This window comes from Mya arenaria, chromosome 9 (assembly GCF_026914265.1).
Source record: "Mya arenaria isolate MELC-2E11 chromosome 9, ASM2691426v1".
Classification (NCBI taxonomy): Eukaryota; Metazoa; Mollusca; class Bivalvia; order Myida; family Myidae; genus Mya; species Mya arenaria.
In genome coordinates this window covers 41220232-41247429 of record NC_069130.1, presented here as the reverse complement: position 1 = coordinate 41247429, position 27198 = coordinate 41220232, and the positions used below count along the sequence as shown (strand labels likewise).

The 27198-nt window shown below is 33.1% G+C and overlaps 1 protein-coding gene across 7 annotated transcripts in view; it reads right to left on the bottom strand.

Moving 5' to 3' along the window:
- The window catches only part of LOC128246688 (forkhead-associated domain-containing protein 1-like), a 47297-nt gene that overhangs the window by 6961 nt on the left and 13138 nt on the right, over nt 1–27198 (bottom strand). For 3 of the 7 annotated variants that reach the window (XM_052965031.1, XM_052965033.1, XM_052965034.1), the window contains 23 exons: nt 26869–26901; nt 22591–22706; nt 22035–22142; nt 20599–20727; nt 18707–18886; nt 15298–15462; nt 14771–14866; nt 14206–14322; nt 13473–13712; nt 13057–13255; nt 12355–12543; nt 11883–12010; nt 11352–11459; nt 10756–10975; nt 8994–9123; nt 8415–8521; nt 7619–7778; nt 6777–7048; nt 6231–6460; nt 5642–5862; nt 3976–4027; nt 2436–2549; nt 1764–1976 (listed from right to left, as the gene is read on the bottom strand). In XM_052965031.1, the coding sequence (XP_052820991.1) occupies nt 1764–1976; nt 2436–2549; nt 3976–4027; nt 5642–5862; nt 6231–6460; nt 6777–7048; nt 7619–7778; nt 8415–8521; nt 8994–9123; nt 10756–10975; nt 11352–11459; nt 11883–12010; nt 12355–12543; nt 13057–13255; nt 13473–13712; nt 14206–14322; nt 14771–14866; nt 15298–15462; nt 18707–18886; nt 20599–20727; nt 22035–22142; nt 22591–22706; nt 26869–26901 (3527 nt within the window). Of the gene's footprint in view, nt 1–333; nt 360–1763; nt 1977–2435; nt 2550–3975; nt 4028–5641; nt 5863–6230; nt 6461–6776; nt 7049–7618; nt 7779–8414; nt 8522–8993; nt 9124–10755; nt 10976–11351; nt 11460–11882; nt 12011–12354; nt 12544–13056; nt 13256–13472; nt 13713–14205; nt 14323–14770; nt 14867–15297; nt 15463–17797; nt 17861–18706; nt 18887–20598; nt 20728–22034; nt 22143–22590; nt 22707–26868; nt 26902–27198 lie in introns of all 7 variants that reach the window. The other 4 variants (XM_052965035.1, XM_052965036.1, XM_052965032.1 and 1 more) reach the window with 3 other exon arrangements.

The following is a 27198-nucleotide window of genomic DNA, read 5'->3' as shown; positions in this document are numbered from 1 at the left end:
AAAAAGTAAACTCCGACAGTTTTAAGGCGGGGGGGGGGGGGGGTGGTGCGCACGCCGGATTCCCTAGTGAATATACCTGGTAATTTGGAGACCAAAAAAATGTTACTTCAGAATGTTAGTGTACATTGTTTAAAAGTATTAGAGCAAATTATAGTCTGTGAGTGACATTCAGGTTTATCTTTGATACTTTTTGGCGCTGTTACTTTTAGTACATATCATACTACACAAATTGGTTATGCAGACCTGGTTAAATACACAATTGGGTTAGATAACATGCAATTATTAAGTATTGAACTAGGCTAGATGACATGCATTTTGTTAAAAAGATCTTACCATATGAACACTTAGACCTTTGAATACTGCAAAATATAATTGTGAACAATTCATTTTGAGAATTTTATATGAAATACTTTTTTTTCTGAGGGAAACCTTTAGGATATGACTTTTCCCTTGGAAATGAAATAAAAACATATCACATTTAATACATTTATTCTTGGTTTCTGCGCTCAAGAAGGAAATTGTGTCCTATAAATTCTAGAGAATTTCAAACCTTTATGGAAATATTGAAAAAGTTCTATTTTAAGAACCAAGTTCTTCAAAAAAACAAGGAAACTGGAGTATCATTAACAGCCAGGTTGTAACTACATGATTGTATGATTGGGGATGTGATTGACCTGAAAGTCGAAGGGCTGAAACCATTTCAGGCGACGGGTTCTTGGGGGCACATTAGGTCCCTTAAAAAAGGGGGTCAAAGGGGGTGACGCACCCTGCCGCAAAAGCCCCTTTTAGGGATTTTCTGACTTCAAATTAGAAGCAAACTTACATCAAATAAAGTAAAAAAAAAAAGCAACCAGTTCAGTTTTTTTGATAAAAAAAATAAATAATAAATCCTTTTTAATTTGTTATTCTTTTTTTTGTAGTATTGTTTCAGGAGCTATTGAGATCCGCCAAAATCCATGAATCTCTGATCAAATCACATCCCTGAATTATTTCACTTTCTTCTCAGACCAATATTTTTAATTTATTTGCATTGCAAAAGGGAGAATAAATATGCAATGTGAAGAATTGTGTATAATAAAGGCATAAATACGGCAAACATTGTTTTTTTATTTGCAAAGAATCAAAACAGAATATTGGTAATCTTTTACACAGGCCATGAATAACAAACAATAGCTTCTTGCGAAAATAAAATTATAGCTTTAATAAAATTTAGCAAAAAAATTAAAAATATTATTTAAAACAACAGAAGACATATTTGATATATATTTTGCTAATCTGTTCTTTGTTTTTAGTCACAAAAGGGGAATAATTCAACAATTATTAAAGCAATGAGAGTTATGTGCCTTACTATGTACATGTGCATTATGACCCTAAATAATTGAGTACATAGTTTAATTTGAATATCTTGAATAATATTATCCACAGAACATGAGTTATTGCACAGCTTTATTTTTAGGATGTCAGGGATGTCAGGGCCATAAATAATAACAACCAGGGCGAGAGTGGACTAGTGGTATAGGTGTTCGCCACTCACCCAAGAGGTTGTGGGTTTGATCCCCACCAGGGGTACTTTCTCATGGCCTCTCAAAAAGGACACAGAACTGGGGTCTACCCAGGAAATGGACTTGAGAGTGATTTTATAAGCTTTCCTCAAAATCAAGCTAAAATAAATTAGTATAGACCAATACCCATCAACATTTTTTTCCTTCGAAAAATAGAAAAGCTAATAATTATATTTTTAATCAAAAACAAACTGTACCCACCTGACTATGTGAAAGAGTATAGAGCCTATTCTGAGCATCAAATAGATTCCTCTCCTTGTCCGTGAGTTCTGTTTTCAGCGTTTTAATTTCGTAGTTCTTCCTTTTGAGCACATCGCGTTCCCGTTTTTTCTTCAACACTGCACGAGGGTCCTCCGGTTTACATCGGTGCGAGGCTGGGGCCAGGTGGACCTTTTCATTCTCAAGGTGGAAAGTCTAGAGGGGAGGGTAGATAAAAATTAGGGAATCATACTAATTTTTGGGATTTTAGTCTCTTTAGATAAATAAATGACATGTCATCATTTCTCGAACATTCTTTAGCATCACAAGCTTAAGCAGCTAATTTCATTAAGCCAAATTTTATACTTTTATCTTGATTTGACTTAAAAAGAGTAAAAATGAGCCTAGCTTCATCCTGTTTATGGGGCCCGGCCAACAACCAAAGATGAAACAGTTATTTTACTTAAGTATGGCTTGTTTTCTTTTCAAAAGTTCTGAGATGATTTTTTAATATACGGCAAGAATCTGCGTATACTTATTAATTCGAATGGTTGTCATAACTACACTACAGTAAGTTGCAATGCCGATTTCAAATGGCAAAATTGTAAGCATGAAAGCAATTATCTACTTGTAAATACATTTCTTATAAAGCTTCGTTTATCTTGTCATTGGTACCTTGCGTTGTTTAATAGCGGTGTTGAGGCGTTTTTCCTGGTCCAACTTGTCTCGGGTCTGATGTAGCGACTCCCGGAGGTACTGGGACTCTTCATGCTTACAGCGTACATCATTCTGAAATACATATATATTATATTTCCAGGTCACCAGGTCATTGTTACGTTTTGATATGTATGTTTGCTTTTCGATTTAGAAAATAGCTCATTGAGCTAATGTTTCTTGTTATCGTTTACCCGACTTTTAATAATGATTCTTGTATCTTGTATCTTGTATCTTATAAGCTCCAACATGTGCTGAATTCTAATAGTGATAATACACAGGATAAAAAAACACTAAGTGTGACCTTGACCTTAGAGGTAGGGACACGGGTCTTGCACGCCACACGTCATCTTGGTATGTGGAACACATGTAGCAAATTATTTTAAAATCTGTCCATACAAGAGGAAGTTACAGCCCAGACCTGAGTTATTGAGCCAGACACACAGACAAACGAACAGACGGTGCAATTTTAATATGCCCACCTTCGGAGGCATAAAAATGTCAAAAAATAAAGTAAAGAAGATTTATTATTACGATTTGTACACAGAGAAAAAAACGAAATTGAATTTTTCTATTGCTCCTCCTTTTATATGAACTATAGTATGCTGCCAGTATTTTTTTGCTTTGTACCGAAAATTTGGTATTGTACCGAAAATTCGGTATTGCAGATTTTCCATTTTTACAACTTTTTTATTTTTTGTCTTGGAAAGAGCAAATTTTTGCGTTAATATCTGCAAACCAATGATATAAGATTGCATGCTGACAAAAAATCAGATCGTAGATTTTCATATTTCTGTTCGAAAATTAATGTTTTATGGCCTAAACCGTTACTAACGGTTTAAGAAAAATGCATAAAACATCATTTTTTAAACTTAATTAATCTGCGATGCAATTTTTTGTCAGCAGTCTTATTTAACTGGTTTCCATAGATTTCCGCAAAAATTGGCTCGTTCCAGGACAAAAAAATAAAAAAGTTTTCAAAAGGTTCAATCTGTAAGAGTGCAGCTTTAAAAGTCATGTTGCTCAAAATTTAGGTCTAGTTCCAACTATATTCCTAATGAACCCTTTTCTCACAGATATAACCAAATTCTTTCGAGATTTCTGTTGAACTGTTGAAGATATTATTAATATCATAATGGTTTGATATCCGCAAATTTTCACAGATCCAATCACCATTTTACAACCAAGCGAAAAAAAAAGGCAATCATGCGTTGCAAAATTTAAATCTCGCTAAAATTGCCCAACACAAAAAACTATATATAAAAAGGTCCTTGGGAAATTAAAACAATTTACAGTTACAAAACAAGAATCATTTTTCAACCACTCTAGTATTTCATCTATCGAGGTATTTTGTACTTTTGATGTTGACAGTTCTAAATGTAGAATACTCCTATTAGCTGTATTATTCTCCTATAAGCTGTATAATACCCCTATAAGCTGTATAATACCCCTATAAGCTTACATAAGGTATGTCATCATGTAATTACAAAATCATACTTACAGCCAGAGTATCAAGTTGAACTGACTTCCTCTCTGCTAGCTCTTGTGCTTGCCTGAAGAAATTAAGGTTGAACGTTAACTTAAATAATTCAATATTTGTGAACAAATCTTATTTCCAGAATTTACAGAAAAAATGTCATTTTTCACATTTGCGTTAAAGGCGCACAATATAAAATGATGCAAACATTTTTTTTATAAATTTTAATGCGTTATTATGTTTAACTAATTTGTCTTAAAGCTACACTCTCACAGGTTGAAAAGCTTAACAACTTTATATTTTTTGTCTTGGAACAAGCACTTTTTTACATAAATATCAATAAAAAAGTTGGAAAAATGGTAAATCTGTGAGAGTGCAGCTTTAATTGCCTTTATAAATGATTTTTGGGGGAATTAGGTACATAGTCACTAGACCACAAATTTGCTAGTCAAAAAAGTGCCAAAAAGTGACTACTAATACTTTATGAATTTCTTGTTTTGATCATTTAAGTCAAATGTCAGTTGAACACGATAATGCATTAAAAGAAGACAATTTTTCTTTGAATCAACCTAAATATTACACCTTTAAAGACATTCATGATCTACCACCATGTAGTTTTAAGATTTTTTTTTACTTAAAATCTTAATAAGTGGAATTGAAGAGTCATTCATCATGATTAACCTCATTTACAATATGTGGTAATGCTGAAATTCAGAGGGAAACATCAAGAGGAATGGAAGTCTAATGGAAAAATAAAAATTTGCACGTTTGTTTTATTATGTAACAGCCAACATGCATGAAATATAACGTGACATCTTAGACCAATTCCATTTATCTACGCCAAAAAATTACCAATTTTTTAAGCAGAAAAATGAAAGATCATTTATTTTCCTAAGGTTGACATTTATCAGACTTGACATTTCAACGATTATAGTTCAGTTCCGAACCAGTCTGCTATTTTTTTTTTTTAATTTAGTGTCATTCATACTTAAAGCTGTACTCTCACTGATTGATAATTTTGTCTTTTATATTAATTTTATTAATTTTATATTTAATCTCAATTGTTTAAAAAAATGCTGAATAACTCCTTTTTCTTAAAGCGTTAGTAATGCTTTCAGCTATAAAACATAAATTTTATAACATAAAGATGAAAAACTGTGATCTGATCTTTTGTCAGCAGTCTTGTATCACTAGCTTACAGACATTAAGAATGCAAAAATCGGCTCCTTCCAAGACAAATATTAAAAGGTTATCAAAAAGGTCAAGCTGTGAGAGTGCAGCTTTAAAGCAATGTATTCATCTATATCAGTTTCCAAAGGAATTATTTTCTTTCTTTTTTTCAAACAGTAAACCATGTGTGATTGGTTTGGTTGGTCACCAAGTCGGACAAATCGGTTTTCTCCGGGTTCTCTGATTTCCGCAAAATCACAAGACCACATTAGTAAGGCAACATAGTGCCAATGACAGTGACTTAGCATAAGATAATATAACTTTCTCCACAATTGTTGTAAACAAAATCATGATTAAACTAACAGTAAACCAAATCTGTTAAATTAAATCATGTGTACTTAAATTGCAACCAAATCACAGATCCAAGCCATATTTGGGGAGACTTTCAAAGAATGCCTTAATTTTATAATTTAGTATACTTCAATATTATTCAAATCATGACCAACATAACAAAGCTTACCTCAGTTTTGCCAAGTCCCGTTCATAACCCTGTAGTAGTTCGTCCTTGCGCGATATTCTCTCCCGATATACCCTGACCTGGTTAACAAGCTTGTCACATGACCTTTCGCGTTCCCGTAGCAATCGTTCACGCTCATCTTTCGGAATGTGACCAAGTGGTCGCAGGCCCTCGATTCCCTCGAGGTCCAGAGAGGAGGATATTGCGTTCATCGAGGTTAGGTACTGAGGAATAAAACATAAAATTCATATCAAAATTTTAATTCAGATAAAATCTAACTCCATTTTTATTTAGTTCAAACTTATTTTGTTCATTTTACAATGATTGTGAAACAAATTGTTACAACATCACACTTATTAATCACACTTGTTACATGAGGGCATGGTCTTGTGTAGTGGGGAGAAAATGGAGTACCCGGAGTACCTGAAGGAATCTACTCATCTGCGCTTTTAATTGATAATTGAACAAAAACTAAATTTGCTTAATACTCAAGGCTTGGAATATATTTCATTGCTATGATGATTATTTGTTTCATAAAAAGCACTCACTCAGTGTACTCAATTTCTTTGATTTGATTTTAGAAAGTACTCACAGAATTTTCACTAGCTTCCAGGGCCTCCATTGTTTCCCTGTGAGCACTTCTCTCCATCTCCGCGTCTGCATTGGTCGTCGACACCAGCCCTCGTGCACGGCCAACCTCGCGGTCAAGACTGGTAAGACTCACAATATTCTTGTCTTCTGAAAGAGCCTGATTGACTCTCATCTCAGCAAGCTCTTTCTTGAGCATGATTACTTGCTGTAATGCTTGGTCTTGGGTCGGCACTGTAAGAGGTTACATTGTACCATTAGAAATTGTAAAGCAGAATTTGCATAACAAATTATTTATTTCATTTTTAAAGAAATTGAAAATGTTTGATAAAGAAACAATGCCTCTATTATACAAGACTGAAAAGTCTCAAAAATATTGTGAAGAATTTTAAACTATTAGGAGGAAAATGGAAAAGTACACTTTTCAACAATCTAACACACAATCGACCCTACCATAGAGTTTTCCCCTCAAAACGTACATGGGTGTATGTTAAATGTAAATATTTTCAATAAGGCAAATTTGTATATCTTTTTATTCAAATATTCTTACCAGGAGGTCTGGCTACTTCCAATGTCTTTACACGAGACCTCAACTCTGCCAACGCCTCTCGCTGTCTGGCGATCACTTGTTCGTGCCTCTCCCCTCGACACTGCGCCCCAAGGGCAGTTAACTCTGAGGTTATCCGTCCCTCCTGGTCCATTAACTCCAGTTGTTTCGCCTGTTCATTCTTCTCAATGTCCAAGCTCTTCTTGAGACTTTGTATCTTCTTGCATTCTTGCTCCGCCTGGCTTTTGTATTTGTTGGAGATGCTTTTCTCCTTACTGAAATGGAAAATATTTAAACTACCAACCCAGTAGTAGCAAATAATCTTAAGCATAACTCTTTTCATTCTTTTTTACGTAGAAAAATTACTCTCTACAACTTGATTTTATAAACCAAAATACAGTTTATAATGATACTGTAATTTTTAAAAGAATTTCCTTAGAAGTTTCTTTAACTCTTCAAAAGTAGAAAATTACACAGTCAATAACAGAGCTTACTGGGACCATCATAAGGAAATATTTAAAGAAAACAGTAAATAAAAGAACCATTTTCGAGCATTTTAGAGGCCAATATGCAGTAAAATTACAACAAAATAAACCAATTAATTTGTACAAGAATAAAAAACTTTTTTACTCTTTCATGTTTATACCTAATTTGGATATTACAAAATAAGTTGATGCACTATATTTTGCTTTTAATGCATTATAATGCTTAACTCACTTGACCTTTTTAATTAAAACAAAAATATGTATGTGATTTAGGTACAAATAAAAAAATAGTGATATTTAGGCGCTTTCTAACTGGGGTATTTGAGTCTACGTAGCTATTGATTAAAAAAAAAAACTCACCTGAGCTCACACTCTATGCTCTTCAACTCCTCCTTTTGTTTGTCGATGATTCTGGACAATTTAGCCAGCTGCTGCCTCATTTCAACAACCTCTCTCTCTTTGTGGCTGACAACCTCTTTCAGTTTTTCGACTTCTTGCTTTTGACCCTCACTTAGCTCCCCTGAATGGTAGTAAATAGCAGAATTAACACCCCTGATTTAAAGATCGCATGTTATAATCATTCGGGGCAGTTTAGCAAGCTGCTGTCTTATTTCAACAACTAAACTTGGTAGCTGACCACCCCTTCCTATGACATATTTCTGACCCTTACTAAGCTCCCCTGAATGGTAGAACATAACAGAATTAACTCCCCTGATTTTTTTTAGAACAATTATTGCTGTCTCATCTTATTAACCTCTCTATCTCTCTATGTGGCTGACCACCACCTTCAACTTTTTTAACCTTGAAATCCATTTGAATAAACATCTCTTTCAATATTTCCCTTAATTTCTTGTTCAAATGGCTTTTTGTATACAAGCTTATATTATACACATTTTGGCAGGTTGAAATCTTGTACTTCTTCAATATAACACAATCTGTCAAATTCATAACAATCATGTTCTTTACATGTAAAATAAATACTTAGCGTGATCATTTACTCAAGTAAATATCTGGAACAGCTTTCCAATTAATGATGTCGAAGGTTTCAAGTTTTGCCAGAAAAAGATGCCAAAGACTTGCCGAACACCAAAGCTATGACAATAATGCAACCTTTTTCTATGAAAAAAATCCTGAACGAGCTAACAAAATAATTTACCAGTGATGTCAGAAAGTCTTGCAGATGCCCCGACAAGGTCTCGCCTCAGACCCAGAATGACGTCATCTTGTTCCTGCATCCGTGTCTTCACTTCAGCGTTCTCTTTCCTGAAATGATGACAATCATTCCCATTTTTATCTCTCATCTTGATAATACGGATAAAATTTTAATATTATTGTCATAATTGTGCCAGGTCCTTTTTTTATAAGGCCAATCTCGTGCAGTTCAAAATTTTCCACTACACCCTGTCCTTCTTTAGAAGCAACCTTCTGCCCTCATGTAAATCAGCATGGGCCCCATTCTGCCTTCATAGAATAAAATGCTAAAAAATGCCAATCATTTCTTTAGTTTTGATTAAAACTTAAAATATTATTATCAATGCTAGAAAACTTAACATATGTTGCAGTTGAAACTTACTTTGAAATCAATGAAATGCAATTCCTAATATTTCCTGTCAAATTTATAGTGTTCAAAATCTATTCAGCCTAAAACAATGTGCCTTTTAAGCCTTAGCACCTCTTCTGCAGCACCCTGCCCTATTTAAAACCTGGCTTAAACTCTTCAGCTAGACCTACATACCTCAGAACTACAATGAGCTGTTCCATCGCCACAATATCATGTGACGGTTTCTGCACCACTGGGATGACCTTGGGTTTCGGTGGCGGTGGCGGCTTTTCTCGCTCCTTCTTGGTCAATTGTAATTTCAGTTCTGAAAATTAACGAACATTGCAAGTCAATGATTATAAACAATGTAATAATTATATAGAATTATTCTAACCTCAAGGGCAATAAATTGATTAGCTCTGGAAAGCACAATATTTAAGTGGCAAAGTTCATTATTTTGTTTAACATCAGGGTACCCGAGTTTCCAGTTAAGTAAATAGAAACTTTATGCCATATTAAATTCATAGCCCTTCAATTCCATTAAACACATAGACAATTTTTTTTTTTAAAACAAAAAACAAAAATTTCTTCACATTTATTTTCCAGCTTTCAATAAATAAACGTTTATACATATTATGTATTCTCCTTTTATATCCTAAACCATACACATTTATAATACAACTACCTTAAATTATGTCTTTAAATAATCCCAAATGTAATTCTCAATCACCTGTGATTAAACTTCAACTTAATGAGTAGGTATTGAAACAGAATGTAAAACACATTCATGAAGTCTTGATCAAACATAAGAGTTCCATACCAGATATAATTGAGTCTTTTGTATCCTATCAAGTCTTGCATACAGTGGCATATATGGATAGACACTAAAAGCATTTTGAACGTTATCTGCCTGTTACAAATGCATTTATCATGTTAATCTTGATAACAAGAGATAAACTATAATTTTTGTGCCATTAATCTTTTCCCAATCAATAAACAAAGTACTTTTATCTCCCTTCAAGAACTCTTACAAAGCACTTGTCATACATGTCATCCACATTTAAGTCAATCAGACTAGACGGTATTTACTGCATTAAATGTAAGTACTGAGTTTTTACAAGGATTAGTTACACCTTACCATGCGTACCATGTATATTCTACTCAAATAAGCATATTGCACCTACGGTACTTTAACTATATTGCACCTAATGCACCTTTGTTTCAACAGACATTACACCTATCAATGCATCTTGCACTAACCATTACACCTATTAATTCACCATTCATCAAACATTACACCTATTAATTCACCATTCATCAAACATTACACCTATTAATTCACCATTCATCAAACATTACACCTATTAATTCACCATTCATCAAACATTACACCTATTTATTGACCATTTATCAAACATTACACCTATTTATTGACCATTTATCAAACATAACACCTATTTATGCACCTTTTGTCAGACATTACATCTATTTATGCACCTTTTGTCAGACATTACACCTCTTTATGCACCTTTCATCAAACATTTCCCTATATTTGCACCTTTTGTCAAACATTACACCTATTAACACATCTTGCACTGAACATTACACCTATCAATGCATATTGTACCACATTACACCTATTTATGCACCTTTCAACAAACATGATACCAATTTACACACCTTGCACCATATATTACACCTATTTAAGCACCTGCCATCAAACTCACACCTATTTACGCATCAAACTTACACCTATTTACACCTTGTATTAAACATGACACCTACTTTTTCACCTTGAATCAAACATTAAACCTATTTACACACCTTGCACTAAAGGTTACACACTACACCTATTTATGTTCCTTGCACAAAATATTACACCTCGTTTAGCACCTTGCACCAAAACGTTACACCTAATTACGCACCTTGCACCAAAACGTTACACCTAATTACACACCTTGCACCTGTTTCCTGTACGTCTCCATCTCCTCCTGGCTCTCCTTGTTCTTCTTCATCACCTTGGAGATCCTCTCCTCCATGGCACAGATTGTTACAGAGTGTTGTTTGATCTGCTCTTTGTAGCCTTGAAGATCGGACTCAAACTTGTGCTCCTTCTCCACAAGTTCTGTAGTAAGCTCGGTGACCTGTTCATTTCGGTCGACTTCAAGTTTGGACACCTGAAATGATTATTACATTTACAATATTGAACCTAGAAATTTATATTGATACTTTACAATGGGTACCATAAAATATATTAAGTTATATCTGTTATTGTAAATTGGTCATACAAATATGAAGTTGGACCACAATTGTCAGGAACTCAAGTTATGAATAAAGAGGGCCTCCTGTCTGGCCTCTTGTTTCAGAAACCCTCACCTTAGTCAACAATTTACGAACTCTTTTCAACAATATCCTCAAAATTAAGAAGTACCTGATCTTTGAGTTGGGATGCAAAAGTATGTCACTCCTTCAGCAGGTAAAGGGCTTCTTGACCAGCTCTTACTTTGAAAACCCAATATAATATTCAACAATTTGTTCAAATAATAGAAGTACCTGTTCTTTGAGCTGGGCCTCAATAGTCTGGTACTCCTCCACAAGTGAGAGAGCCTCTTGCCCGGCCTCCAACTTCTGTTGCTGATCTTCGTTCTTCTCAGACAGGTTCTGCAAATAGACATTCATCAGTTGAACCCATTTTATACTTTTTCAAACATTATGTTATACGATCATTTTGTGATACTTAATACTTAAGAAGAAAATAAACCACCTGAGCACAAATTAAGCAAAACCAGTATAGTCAGACAAGAGTAATAGGCTTTTAGGAACATCATCTGGCTTCTTCTTAAAATAATCGAGAGTTAAAAAACTAAGGAAGATCTTATTTGTAAATGTCATTCATTACCTCACAAAAATATTTAAACAATTAAAACTTTCATTAAAGAAACCATGTGTATATTGAAATCAATTTCATTTATTTCTCATCCAAACACCTTAATCTAAAAGCTGGAAATTCAACATTTAACCTTCTAATATCCATTCTCAAACTTTCTAACATTCTAATATGATAACAATTATTTCTCCACTTACATATCTTAGTTGTTCTATGGTTGTTTCCAATTCTTCGATCTTCCTCCTCTCAGCCTGTAGGGCGCTGTCTAGTTTCTCCTGTTCAACCGCCCGAATATCATCTATTGCCCTGTTCATACGCTCCTCAACTGAAATATTGTACATCAAATAAACGACTACATATACATATATTTTACATCCCTCAATTCAAGGGCTGAGGTCAAGAGTGTTTTCATGCCCTCTATTTGTTAATGAGTTACAACTCTTTTGCACTAAGCCCGCAATATAAGACACATAGGCTTGCCTGCTATGCCGATTTAAATTACATAAAAGGCACTTTTGATTAAGTAGTGTAGTACATAATGATTGCCTATCTGCAATTTTATTGGTTGAAAAAGTAGCTTGTATTCTAAAGTAGTGTTATTCTAACAGAAAAGAACACTAAAATTGATATTCGAAACATATTTGCCCTTAAGACCGCAAAATGACGAACCTTCAAGTTTTGCTTTTTCCACAGCATCAGAAACCTGACCATCAAGATCAGTTTTCTGCTGTGAAATTTGCAATTCAAGCTCCTCCTTGTGTCGGACTTCTATTTCACTCATCTGTTTCACGAGACGCTCTTTGTCACTTATAGCAGACTCCCATTTGGCGAAAAGGAGGTTGATATGCTTGCTGGGTTCTGAAAAATAATGATCACTGGATAATGTTATGTCATTTTTTGTCTAAATATTCTGATCTTCAATTGTTATCTTTAAAACCAAAATTTAAAATGAAGGAGCACTTCTTGGCATACCAAAAAGTCATCTTAAAATCTGTTTTTAAAATTTATTATACATGTACCAGAAATAGATTGCTTTTTGAAAATATTTATTGCTCATTTAGTTTTACTACCATATCAAATCATAAATTGTCTAAATAAAACTTGATAAGCTAATCTTGTGCCTCTTCCTACCAGAGGATTTCTATGTAAAGAAACACCAAATATTGCTCTTACATGGTTTTCGAAACTATCTTAACTGTTACTGCACTGGTCAGTTACAATGACCAAACCGCCCTGAGTTATGCAATAGGGGATTCAAAACCAAACAGTTTGCTAATGTTTGCTTAAAAATTAAATGTTTGCCTTAACTGAGCTCAGGGCAGTTAACATACTAATATATATAAATATATATATATAAACTAGGTTAGTTACCATCATTAGTCAGCTTCAAATTGACCCCACATTTTTCAAGGGCATTCTCAATGTCCGTTTCCCATGACAACTCTCCCTGCAGGAGCCCCACAGTGACCTCCTTGACCCAGGCCAAGTGGTCATCAACGGATACAGACTGGAGTAAACCTATCTCCTCCTTCAGAGAGCTGGACAAGCGGCCATTTTGTTTAAGATGAGCCTGAAAACAATACAGATCAAAGTTAGCTTATACTTAATTTCTTTTAGCCTAATTTGTGATAAAAGCTTTTTTACATTGAACTTCGAAAGTAAATCATTAAAAGTGACGTCACAGCCTAATATATGGATCGGCTCAGTCACGTTCACCAACTAACAGAATACAGTGCATGAAATACTTGGTTTTGATTGGCCAGTTTGAAGAGATGAACTATAAATACCTTTGCATTTTGAACTCCCTTGCGTAGGTCATGCACATTTTTCTGGAAGTCTTTACTGTTAGTATCAGCCATTTTCAACTTCTGTTCTAGCTCTTTGATAGTCCTGAACGAGTTGGTTCTTTCATCGATGATCTTCTTTAGTGTTTCTAGAAGGTCATCGTCGCTGATTTCAGTGTCTGGAGCTTTGATTCCCGGAGTCGAAAATGTTGTCTGCACCACTCGATTTCTGAACCTTTCATTCTGCAAAAATATCAAAAGATTTGTTATTGTTGATTACAGTTAATAGTGTTTAAAACAATGATGTTATACCAAAAAATGATCAGATGAACACCAAACAAAGCTTTTTCTTTTGTCATTAACTACGGGCTAGTGTTTGCTAAAATATGCATTAATTTTTGCATTAATTTTTGTCAATTTAAACATTGTCAGGCGCATTTGTGCGACCACTTTCAATACCTAAATTTATATTTACATACAATAACCGACTTGATGAAAATCATTTGCGGCTGAGTGCTGACTAACCAAACCAAATGTATAGTATGGCAGATTTGAAAAATACTGCCATTATATTGGACAACATATAATTTTGAACACTAAATATAGAAATGCATACCTTCTTAGAAATTTGGATTTGTGGATATGTCAATTTAACAATAAAATCAGTATGGTCACAGGTACAGTTATGGGTCAGACAGGAGTATTTTTTTAGGTCTTTCAATAAATATATCTATACCTTCTTGGAAACTTGTTCTAAATCCACTCGGACGAGCCTCTCAGCCCTTTCCAGGTCCTGGGCTTGAGACTTAGCCTCGTCCAGTGATGACTGAAGTTTACGCTGAACATCTTTCTCCTGTATAAGTGGAAACAAAAACAAAATGAATTTTGTACATAGTATTAAGTTTTGCATGTGGTTAGATTACACTAATTTATTTTTGCTTAATTGCAAAAACAGCTGTGAAGCTAATATAATTGGTAGTAGTCAGTTCCCTTAATAGAAATTAAAACCAGGTCCAGTGTTCAATATAATTCTTATCCTTAGACATGCCTCAGTGATTCCATTAAGTCTATTGGCCAGATATTTTTACTGTCCAATCAAAACACTCAGATTCTACACTTAACTTCAAGTTAAATCTTAGTTGGTTATAAAATACAGCCACATATGTCCTTTTGAAACACCAAAAGATCATTGGGGTTTAACCCGCAACCTCTCGGGTGAGAGAGAGAAATTATATATATGCCTTATTTTGTTGTACAACATTTGATTCTTAACAGTTACTATATTTTTTAACCATACAAACCTGGAAGAGGGAAGCCTTGGTTTTCTCCAACTCAACTCTCAGATTGTCAATGAGTGTCTGCTGGTCTGACACTTTGTTTTCTGTGACCTTGAATTTCTGCAAGGTCAAAAATATATATTTACATCTGTGCTTGATTTTCTTTTCAATAAAATTTGCATTCCTTTTGCATGAACTAGTCAACCTTTCCTGACCTCTGTAGGTGGAGTTTCACAAGAAAGACCTGGGTCATGCATATATAAAACATGAATTAAATAATATCAATAATCTTCTAGATAGACTCAAAAATTACTGCAACCAAATCATTATTACCACAAAAAATGTGATGTAGAGGGGAATATGTAAATATAAGGATTGATTCTTATTTTTATACGGTCATGTTCAGCCATGATTTTTTAAATTTTTCAATTTTTTCAATTTTATTTTTGTTATTGTTGGGGCTTTCTGTCCAAAGAATAACAGTTTAAAAAGTATTTTCTAGTTTAAAATGTATATAAATTAATAGAAACAAATATTGATTTCCTCCATACCTGTCTAAGACTAATAAGTTCACGCTCTCGTGCGTCCCGTTCTTCTGTTTTCGGTTCCTTGAGCTTATTGACGCTGGATGTCATCACCTTAAGCTGGGAATCTTTCTCACGTAGCTCTTTCTTTAAAGCCTCGATTTCACGAGTGAGCTTGGATATTGATGAGTCCTGAAAAGGCGGCAAATTTGCAATCAAAATAGTGCAGGTGAAGGTTTTTCACGAGTGTAATTATCTGAAGATTTGAGACAACATTTGTATCATGCTATTAAAAAACACAAATTATGGTAAATGAAATATCTTTTCATGCTTTTACAACTGCTGAAATTAACGTCTTAAAACAAAACAATGTTTCATAATTTGTATAAAACATGCTAGATATTGCAAAAGAGAAACTCATGTACAATAATTAAGTAATAAAGATGCATGCTATCAAAATTGACCAAATTGTACATTCTTTTTACGGTAAGCTATCAGTTACAACATTTCATGATTTTTTAAAATATATATCTGACCTGCTCGGGGTGAGTGAATGATAAAAACATATTTTATTAGCAATCAGCATGCCTTAAACAGTATAGATCATAAAATTCATTCAAAAGCTAAAGCTAAATAAACGGATTTTATTCAGATTGTATTTTTTCTAGTCTGATTTTATATCTCATAATACAAAATCAAACATAGCTACACCCCTACAGGTGACATGTTTGGAAAAAATACTCCATTGTTTTGTCTTCTCTTTCATAAGAAGGGAGATAACTCTATACTAACACATAAGGTAATAGAATGCAAAGATGGCGAGAAAGTGAATCAATTTCGTAAGAAAAGCAATGATTAAGCAAATGTAAGATTTTCTTTTTTTTAATTCAACAGAGAAATGAAAAAAGAAATATAACAAAAAATGAAAAAAAAAAAATAACAATTAATCTATGCCAAAGCATAAAAACAAAGATTTAAAGACGTGCACGATATTAGCATTGTTAATAACAATAAGTCCTTGTTATCGCTTGACAATAGCAATGTACATTTCAGTAAATCCATGCTACAGTTTAAGAACAAGGGTTAAAATGTGCAAGACATTAGCATAGATATTAACAACAAATACAAGCTAGTACTTGAGAACCTGGCCCAAATTTCTTAAAACATCTTAAGCGTACTCACTTAAGTATAAGGTCCTTATAACTGGATCAAGCTCAGCACGCTTTTTTGGGGTTAGCATAAATTGCATTATTTTCTGTTTTTAAAGAGTTTTTTGGCTTTTAAAGGAAATGATATTTGGGATAAACAAGATAAACAAGCTGATGTTCCATTAAATCATATTTATGTCAGTAATATTGCTCAGTAAAATTAGATACTTAAGTGAGGTACGCTTTAGAATTTTCGAGAAATATGGGGCCATAAAAGTCAATAAATTTATGCTATTGTTGAGAACAAGGATTTGGATGTGCAAAACATAAGCATAATCCATGTTTTTGTTGAAAACTAGGATTAAGACATGCAACATAAGAGAACAAGAAAACATCAAAAGACAATAATTGTTGTGCCCTCTACCAAAGAAGAACAAAATTGTAACCATATTGTGAAAACCACATGTTCGTAATTATATTTCAGTGATTAAAACTCAATTTCAAGAATCGTTTTATAACTGTAACTCATTATCATTATATATACAGGTGTGTTGATAAAAGTTAATAAAAATGTTTAATCAATAAAACATTAAAAAAAAAAAGTGCAAAGATTTCATAAAGACTAGATCATTTCACAAATCTGATGTGTCGCAAGTGGGAAGCGCCAATTCTTTTTCAAGTAAGGTCATCATGACCTTGACCTTTTAACCTAAAATTGATAACGGTCACCAACTGACCATGACCAATGTGTATACAAGTTTGAAGACTCTACAACAGGTTGCTCAAAGGCTTTTAATCAGAAAAGAAATTGTGACGCTGTCAGTTAAACACCTCTAGCAAGGTTATCCCTGTTTGTCTGACATTATTTGCAAGCCAATTAAAAACGATAAACAGTTAATTCCGATGAAAAGAATTCCTATGGCTGCCACATTAGGGCATCTGCTTACATCATGCATATACAGAAAAAAACATACAATGATAGCCAGGATAAAATTGCTAAAAGTTGGGTATTGATATACTGTAGCCATGTATTCAGAGGACCATTCTACTGATTTACAAAGAATGAATTGTTTACAGCAGCTACAATGCAGCAGATACTCAGATGTTTTTTTCACGTTTTTGACTTCAATTTAGCGGATTTAAAAAAGGTTGTTTTTCAGCGCGCAGGGTTCTTAAAAAAACACTCATCCTACTCATTTAATAGAACACCTACGCTACTTAATATTTCTTCTATGACACATAAGCATTAATTTCTAGCTACAACATGTATAGAAATAATTTTAAAAAAGTTTCTTTTAAAAGTATAAAACAGTGCAAAATAACCACACCAACATACATATGAATCACACGTAAAATCAAAAAATCGTACGAATCATCACCTTATGGCATTTATGATTATACGGAGGTGTGTCCAGGGGTACGAAAAACGCCTTCTGGGAAAGCTGAATATGAATTAATGCAAAAGCATTCAATTAATGAAGTTTGAGTATAAGATTGATCAGATATTGCTGAAATATTTTCTGTTTATTTGTTGTAACGCGTGAACATCAATAAATCAAACAATGATCAGTAAACGCCTCAACAAGCATTTTGCTGACAATGATCAAATTTTAAATCCCGTTACTTAAAGCCTTATTTGTTTCCAGCAAGAAAAATGTAACTTGCTTTTTCCACCTTCAAAAAAAAATGGTAGATCGTAACCTAAAAGTAGCCCTGTATGGCTTATTTTCATTCGTTTCACAATATGGTTACATTCCTGGTCTAAAAGTGATTCTTGATTAACTAGTTCAAGACAAGTATATCACCAAACTCCAGAGACTAACAGTAACAGTTTGAGATGTAAGTTTCGTGCAAATACTGTATAGTGTCATAATTTCGCAACGATTTTTTTCGTTATCTTTTAAGTCTGCAAATTTGTGACTTATATATTTTCGAAGCGTGCCATTGTTTAATCATAGACAAAGACAATTAAATTAATATTTTCAGCAGGTTTAATTTTACAACTAGCAACAAATTGTATAAAACATTGATTAGTTGTCGAAAAGTAATCTTTTGGCTTATTTTGCACACTTAAATGATTTGATTGGTCCATAATAATAATTCAATAAATATTGACCAATCAACGACAACTATTTTTGACTAACCCTAACCAAACCAAAGAAATAACCAGTGTTTATACAATTGACTGTTTTGATTGCTTTGCAAAATATTGCAAAAAATATTAAACCCTCGCGAAATTACAACAACCAACAGTACACAAGACGTTATATTTAAGCTGTTTTTCTTACTTTACTCCCCATGTCTCTTTGCATTTGGGTCACAAGACCAGATGTTATATTTTTATCCTTTTTAACCCTTTCAAGCTCATTTCGCATGTTATTAAGCTCTTTTATTTTTTCACTGAGCTCTGCGCGTATATTCGCAGGGTTTTCAAGGTCTATAACAGCCTGCGCTTGAAGTTGCGAAAGCTGAAAATGAAAACACTAGGTTGTTCATGCATCGGTGACTAAATCAAGGTATATATAAAGTGATCTAATTTTCCTGGTACAAATTCTACAAATTTGTCAGATTTCCATCCAACTTCTATGAATTTCTGAATATCTGTGTGTGAATTTCTACATAAAACATATAGTTTATCAAGGGTCATCTATTTCATTTTTTTTTTTTTAAATTTCATTGATTAAAGGTGGGTTTAAAAATCAAACTAGAACTACATTTGTTCGAGAGATGTTTTAGTAATCATGCGATATTTACAGCTACAAAATTCAAAGTCTGAACATTTTAACATGCATTGACATTCATGCTCATTCGAACAAATTAGAAAAATAAAAATAATTTAATTATCCGTTCATTCGATAAGTTAACAATATCTATTTCTAACTTTTGCAAAAACTTTTTTTATCATGTGCATTCAAAATGAAAACAATATCCTAAAAGGCTTAAAAAGCATTTAAATTTTATTAAAATACTGCAGGGAGTTATTCATAAAACGTTTCTTAACTTAAGTCATTTCCTAACTGAAGTCATATTCCTAATATACGTATGTCACTGGCCATGGTGAAATTTTAATATTACTTGGTAACTTCTGAAAAAAGTTTAATAATATATATTTTCATTACTTTTCTTGAAAACACATATACCGTTATGCTAAAAAATAATAATATACATTTCTTTTAATTTGATATTTATTTTGTTTTCAAATTGACTTCATCAATTAAAATAAACTAGAAAATGTCTTAAGATGTTTTATGAATACTAGCCCCAAAATCAAATTTATCAACAAAATGATAAATAAACTGAATATTCGTTTTTTGGCAACAAGGGTAACCAGTCTATTTTTCAAAACAAATTTTAACTGAAAATATTAATAAAATTAAAAAATAGCTTAGATTATTTGTAAATGTTTTAATTTACTATTGTCTGTATAACTTAAAATGTCTAATCACACATCTAGGATGAGCTACTATACCTCATGTACAAATTCATCATCATCATCAGCCTTTTATTGCAATATATACGGTAAATTATACATATCGTTCAAAAGTTAAACATAGAAACAAGTTGATTTAATGTCAACACTTATGCTGTCACTTAAATGGGGCACAATATATAATATTACACATGATTATAGTTAAAACTAGGTAATCAGGTAATTTCAAATTAGCATTGGAATTTGGCAAATTTAACATTATATATACATTAATATGGACCAATCATAATGTAGTCATTATGGCTTATACTTTTTTTACCCTGCCTCCGCAAATTTTTTAACCATAGAAAAAATTCTGGGTATGTCAACTGGTCTTACAAACTAACGATTTCTAAATCAACTTACACATGAATGCGAAACATACAACACAGAGAAACGTATCTATTAATAGAATCTTAAGTATCATCTATTTTAGTTCAAATAATAAACAAACAAGGCCACTATTTTTAAAAAATGTTAGTTTGCGGTGGCTCGACCCTTTTCTTAGGGGTGGTCTTAATTATATATTTTTTAAGACCCAGTAATGACTGAATACTTAACAAGCGAAACACATAAGTCAGATTTTTGTTTGTTTAACTTAAAAGGTCATAAAAGATTAGAAGGCAGTGCATTTTAGGCGAGGCCGTCATTCCACTGCAAACAAACAGTATTTTAAAGAAGGCCTTACATAAACAGTTATAGGACACTGACCTGTTCTCTAAGATCCAGAATCTCTTGTTTTTTATTGGACACCTCAGCCTCAAATTGTAGGAGTTTGTTAGTGACATCAGGGTCACTGCCAACGACCATTGCTTGTTGCTGCGCTTGACATTCGGCCATCTGAAACAACAGAGTCAACATTTGATAACACTTATTCTCTTCAGTGTAAAAGGTTATTTGTATCATCTTGGTGAATTCAACTATTAGTTGTTGCTGTGCTTGACCCACGTACGGCCATCTTTAAACAAGGCACTAGATTATATAAAAGTCAGATTTTTTGTTTGACGATGCAATTTTACAAACCAAAGATCTGAGCTTGTGACCTAGTTTTTTTTTAGTTCAGAAAACCATAGTTATACTTATCAGACATAAGTTCATACAAATAACCTTATCAGATTTCATTAAGATCAACAAAAAAACTATTTCATTTGTTTGAGGAAAATTGAACATTTTATAAATGCATCACCTTTTTCTAAAAGATAAGTCCCAGAGACATATTTTTTGACCCCAGATGACACACTTTATAATATAAGATTTCATGCTCACAAATATTTTTAAAAAGTTAATTAAAATTTTAATTTTAAACCTAAAACAGGGAAAAATGTTTCCAAGCATTTTACCTAATGACTTATTTTTTCACCCAAGATGAATCATACTCACAATAGCTTTAGATACAATGCAGATAAATGTTCAGAACAAGTTTTATAAAGATTTGATTAAAACTTTTGAATTTATGACATGGGGGAAATATTTCCTAAGCTTTGACCAAGTGACCTAGTTTTTTACCTGAGATGACCCACATTCACAAATGTTCAGGACAACATGTAGGCAAGTATTCTGACAAAGTTTCATAACAATTGGCTAAAATCTATTGACTTTATGACAAGGAATAAAAACTTTGACAGTAGAACTGCTAATGTATGTCTAAAGTTGTGATCTCAAAGAACACTATGGCCTTTAACTGGTGAAGCATATTTGTAACACTTGAATTCATGTCTTTCAATACTTCCTGGAGTAAATGGGTAAGAGTATGTAAGTTTATAACAGAATGTCTTATGTTATTATAGACATCAAGTTTTACTTTAAGTGATTGTTTTATCACGGACATTGCTGTCTACCACAACTGGCTGACCTTAAATCTCTGTTAAACCAAATGTGTTCCATCCAAAGTCTTATGGTATATCACTCGATGTTTTGAGGCAAAAAAGAATTAATTTACCCCAAAATAATTCAGATCCCAGACCTCTTAAGAGGCCAACTAAAAACATTAAAATGAACAAATAATGTCTGTCACAATGAAATTCAATTGGCAAAGACATTATAGAATGATACAAAAGCAATTTGCTGACCTTTTTATCAGTCAAAGAAGTTTACATTCAAACAATAACAGCAACAATTTTGTGTCAAAACATCATCATCAGCACTACCTGTAGTTGTTGCTGCATCTGTTGTAACATCTGGTCCTTCCTGCTGACATCCATCTCGACATTACGTAACCTTGAAACCTCTTCAGACAACTCCCGAATCTTGTGCTCCTGAAATGATACCACAATATCTGGATGACATCGCGAAATTTAAATTTTTACCAAAAGTACTTTATTTACAATTAAATTAAGTGCATTTATCGTTCTGCATTAAGGTTGAATTCTCTAGGGAAATTTCAGTTGCAGAAATCTTTTCTAATGATTCAAGCACAAAAAAAATATCAAAGTTATGACATGATTTGACATTTACTTTGGTGAATCTTTTTTAATATGTCTGTCTGGCAAAAAACACCCTTGATATTTATTAATGCAACGGCAAATCTCTTTACATTGTCTTGTAACCTAGGAATTTTACTATATAAAGTTCTGTACAAACTGAAAAAAAAGATGTGACATTTTAGCAAACTTTTATCAAGGGATTTTTTCTAGACATTTTTTTTCAAAATCCGTGGGGCAGGATTGCGATGGTGATAGCGGCCTTATAGGATTTTGAATTAACCTTTTCCTGGAGTAAGCCCATTTCAAACTGGCCTGCCTGTTGAGGGCTGGGAGGGGGAGGATTGAACTGGCTTGTAACCACACTGCGTCCTGTACCTCCATTCATCCAGCCTCCGCCTGAAATCAGGGGGAGATAATTCTGTTATAATCAGTTGTAATGATTTTTAAAATAATCAGAGTGGGGATTTTCACTGAAAATAATTCTGCTGTTATCAGTTGAAATAATTCTAAAAAATATGGGGGTTAACTTAATTCTTATCAGGGGGAATAAGTCTGCACTATTCAGGGGGACTAACCCTGTCATGATCTGGAGAAACTTATTATGTACCTTGCACTTGTACAAAAACATGATTTTCAAACAATAAGGGATCATTAGTTAATGATAAATGAGAATTAAACATGAACCTGTAAGTCAAGGTCAGGACAAAATCAAAATTATGATAAACAGGGCAACAACTGTGCCATATTTGGTCAATGAATACAAATTAATGGGCAATAACTCTGTATTAACATGGAAAAAATACTTGATGATGTCATGAACACTCCATTAAGTCTGTATTAATTAAAGATATAACTCTGAAATAAACAGAGGCAGAAATTGTTTAAAAACTTAAGGACAAATACATATTGCACATTCATATTTTATAGTGTATCAGATAAGAGCAATCACTCTGTATAAACAGGAGAAAATGACCCTGAACCAGAAAATGGACAACTCTTGTTATAAACAGGGGCAATAACTGAATAAACAGGGGCAATAACTCAATGGTAACTTGGAAAAGCATATTATGCTTACATGGTATAAAATTTTAAGTCATAAATTTGCTGCATTAGTATGTTGTAAAAAGTTAGTTTGTATGAAAATATAAACAATGTCTTCTTAATTCCAATAACTGACAACAAAATAAAGTTAAGAAATACATGAAATAGTACGGCATGGTGAAATGAAGCATTATTCAAATCTAAAGTGATTTGTTTTTGATAGTCTATCATAAATGGAAAAAAACATCTTTTTTTGTATTTTACCTTAGTCAAATTCATGTCTAACTGTTCTATAAATTATTATATCCAACTGAAATATACCATATCAGACAGGTTTAAATGCAGTCCATTGGCAATCTCTTACAGGTGACAATTTTTTGAAGCTGGATTTTTTTTGTTCAAAAAGCAAAATATTGGGTCAGAGTAATGAAAAAAAAAATCTTGCCTATATGAACACTGGAATTAAAACAGTACTGGAATGGATTTGTTGAATAAATATAATGACAGGCAGTTAAGTAATCATTAATTGACTTGCTGTATTATTCAAATAAGCAATAATGGTATCATAATTTGTTCAGAAGAAAAACACTTGAAAGAAAACTATTTGTATTAGAATGCAAATATAAAGCCAATAACTGCAATTCATACTCATTTGTTCATATAAGTTTCTAACAAAACATCACTTAATGCAGGGGGTGAATCAAAGCACTTGGAGGGGGCGCAACTGGTAGTACAACTTTGAACATGTGCCTGCTGCTCTCCTCAAGAACGAAACTGTATATGAATTTAATGTTGATAGGGGCTTTTAAAGGTCCTTCCCCAAAAGTTCTGGCTTTTTTTAGTTTTTTTTCGATATTGACATATAACACAAGTAAACTTGGCATTTATTTCCCAACTTAATCTGCTAAAATTGAGCCGAGATATTCTATATCTTCTGATGCACAACATTTATAAGATTTTTTATTATTGATATTATTTTCTGTTTTAACACATTCTTCTAAAAAAATTTATTAACACTGTAACGGTGCTCTGGATATAGAAATGTGTTGTTAGTGCTTAGAACTTAAGAATTTCTTAATAAGATGTGTCACCTGACGGTAGCGCACATCATTTTGACAATTCAAGGGCCATAACTCTACAGTAAAACTCAGGCAGTCTGACTGGTAATCAAACTCAGTGAAGATAATATGCAAATAAGCATTGCTGCCAAGTTTTGTAAAGATTTGAAAAAGATGTTGAGAGAAAAAAGTCAGGCAGAAAATTAAAGTATATTCTGTGGACGACAAAATCAGAGAATGACGAAACTTGAGAAAGACGAAGTCAGACAACATGATCCCTATGTTTCTACCATGAGACTCGAGTGACACAAAAATCTTTTCAAAATATGAGAATTGAGTAACAACTCCTCTATTCTACCACAACGCTGTTACAGACAATCTCATACAAGCATTTTCAGGGGAAAAGATGGTCAGCCTTAAGCTAGCAGAATATGAAAACCTCTTTTTATTTTAAACTTCTTAACAGCATCAAACTGTAACGGGTGTTAGAAGTATTATAGTCAGTATTATTTTTATTCCCTACAAAATCTTTTAAATCATAACGGTGCATCACATTCCTTATATCACAACACTCGAATCCTAAATACAGTCGAAAACCATTGGCTAGACATCCCTGGGACCGGCGAAAATACTTCAAGCCTTAAAGCTTGTGGATATCAAACCAAGCAGGAATTCTTACAAAGAGTAAAACAAAATGGATCCTTTACATCCAGTTTAAGTCAACAAGGATTCGTCGAGGCAAGTGATTTCGAGCCAGCAGGGTTTGACTGTATTGTTTTTATCTACAGTCATATGAATACAAACACATGGGACAAGAACACGTAACAGTATACGTAATAAATCTATTGACACATATACTTTACAGTACACTTTTCTATGAGTTTTAAATGATAGAATATTAACTGTGACACACTAGTCTTATAGTCTCATATATTGTGCAAGACACTTACATATGTTTAAAGCACATGGTCTTAACATTAATATATCTTATAAAAAAATCAATAATGTTTTGAAGATAACCAAAATCAATCCAATATATTCTTTCCATCTTCTCATTGAGAGCATCAAGTGCATATATACCCTTTTCGAAACTTACAAGGCCATACCAAGTCAATTCTATGCTTAACGTCAAATTATAATTTCAAACAACCAACCCGGAAAAACAAAGAGCATTAGATGCTACCAAATGTTATTCTATTTACAACAAATGTCCTTAATTGCAGTCTAATGAATTGTCTAATAAAAACCATATTGAAAACATACACATTTGCAGGACCATACATATAGAAAATATGAATTTCTCCATGTATAGGATATTTATATCTTGGCAGAGATTATTGTAAATTCTTTATATCAAGCACTAGAAAACATTATCTTTGGGTGAATTTTGATTATATTACAGGGTAAAATACGATTTTTTAAAGCAAACAACTGCAATTGAAAAATCTATTTTTAAGCATAAATTCCTTTCAAAATGTCACTAAATGCAGGCACAGATTTTTTTTATTTTTATTTTTATTTTTATACAAAGTCTGCAAACCTTATGGCTCGATGACAATAAACATAGAATCAATTTAGAATGGCGGAAGCCTTAACCATAGCAGCAAACTTTTGACAGAAATGTGTAAAATTCTAAGACAGAAGAAACACCAATAGTCTATCTTATCTGTTTTTTAAATAAAAGTTATTTTTACAATATTGGAATGTGTTTTTGTTTGTTTTCTTGCATTCATAATTCTCAAATCTGTTAGAACAGTAAACATGAAGCAGAGTTCTTACCGTGCGATAATTAGCATGTGGATAAATTACAAAACTGTTCTTATATTATGCATGCTATTTATTGAACCCTGTATTTGACAATATGGTACAAACTAAATGATTCACCCAATATTAAGCTTAACGATTGAACTTTATAATTATACAACTCCTGTTTTGTGCTAGTGTATAAATCAATAACTCGGGTAGCCGGTATTATAGTGTATGTATGTAATTATAGTTACGACACCCACAAACTGGCTTTCAGTGAGAGTGAATTATTTCAATTACATGGGTATAAGTCAGAGTGACATATTTGTACCAGTCCTGTTTTGTATCATGTTGTCAAGGACAACATTCAATAACTAGCATTTTTGTAAGTGAATGACATTGCAATCTATCGCCATGCGGTTATAGCACTGTTAAGTATCGCTTTCTTGTAACTGTTCCATTATGAAATTTAAAAAAGTACAGAAGAAAACAAAGAAAACCATCTCCAACATGGTACAATAAACCATTACAATTTTCTAAACGTCCCCATATTCAACATTATGACAGCTAAAATAACCAGCACCAAAAATACCCTATAGCTTGCTACCTGAAAAATTGTTCAAAAAAGCTCAGCTCGGAAAAAGGGGTCAAAACAAGGGTGAAAAGTCTTGATAAGAGTTGAAAATGTCAAGAGCATGTTTTGCTTCCTATACCTTGTACACTCCAGGTCTTTGTAGTCATTCCTGCTGTAAAATTTGGTTAAATACATATAAATATGAGAGAGATTGTAAAAAAAATATTATGCACAAGTCAATTGTAACCCTCAATCCAGGGAATAGCAGGGACTTTGACTTTCTGTCCAGCCAAGCCCGGGTAAAATCCCCGCCCTGTGGGGACAAACTGATGGTAAGGCCCATTCCATGCTATATTTGGTGCGAAGACAAAACCACTGCATTCACCCGGCACTGCTGAGCCACCTGAGCTGAGGGAAGGTAAAAACATGGCCCCTTTCCCCGGTATACCCCTGGACCTGGGGGTTACAA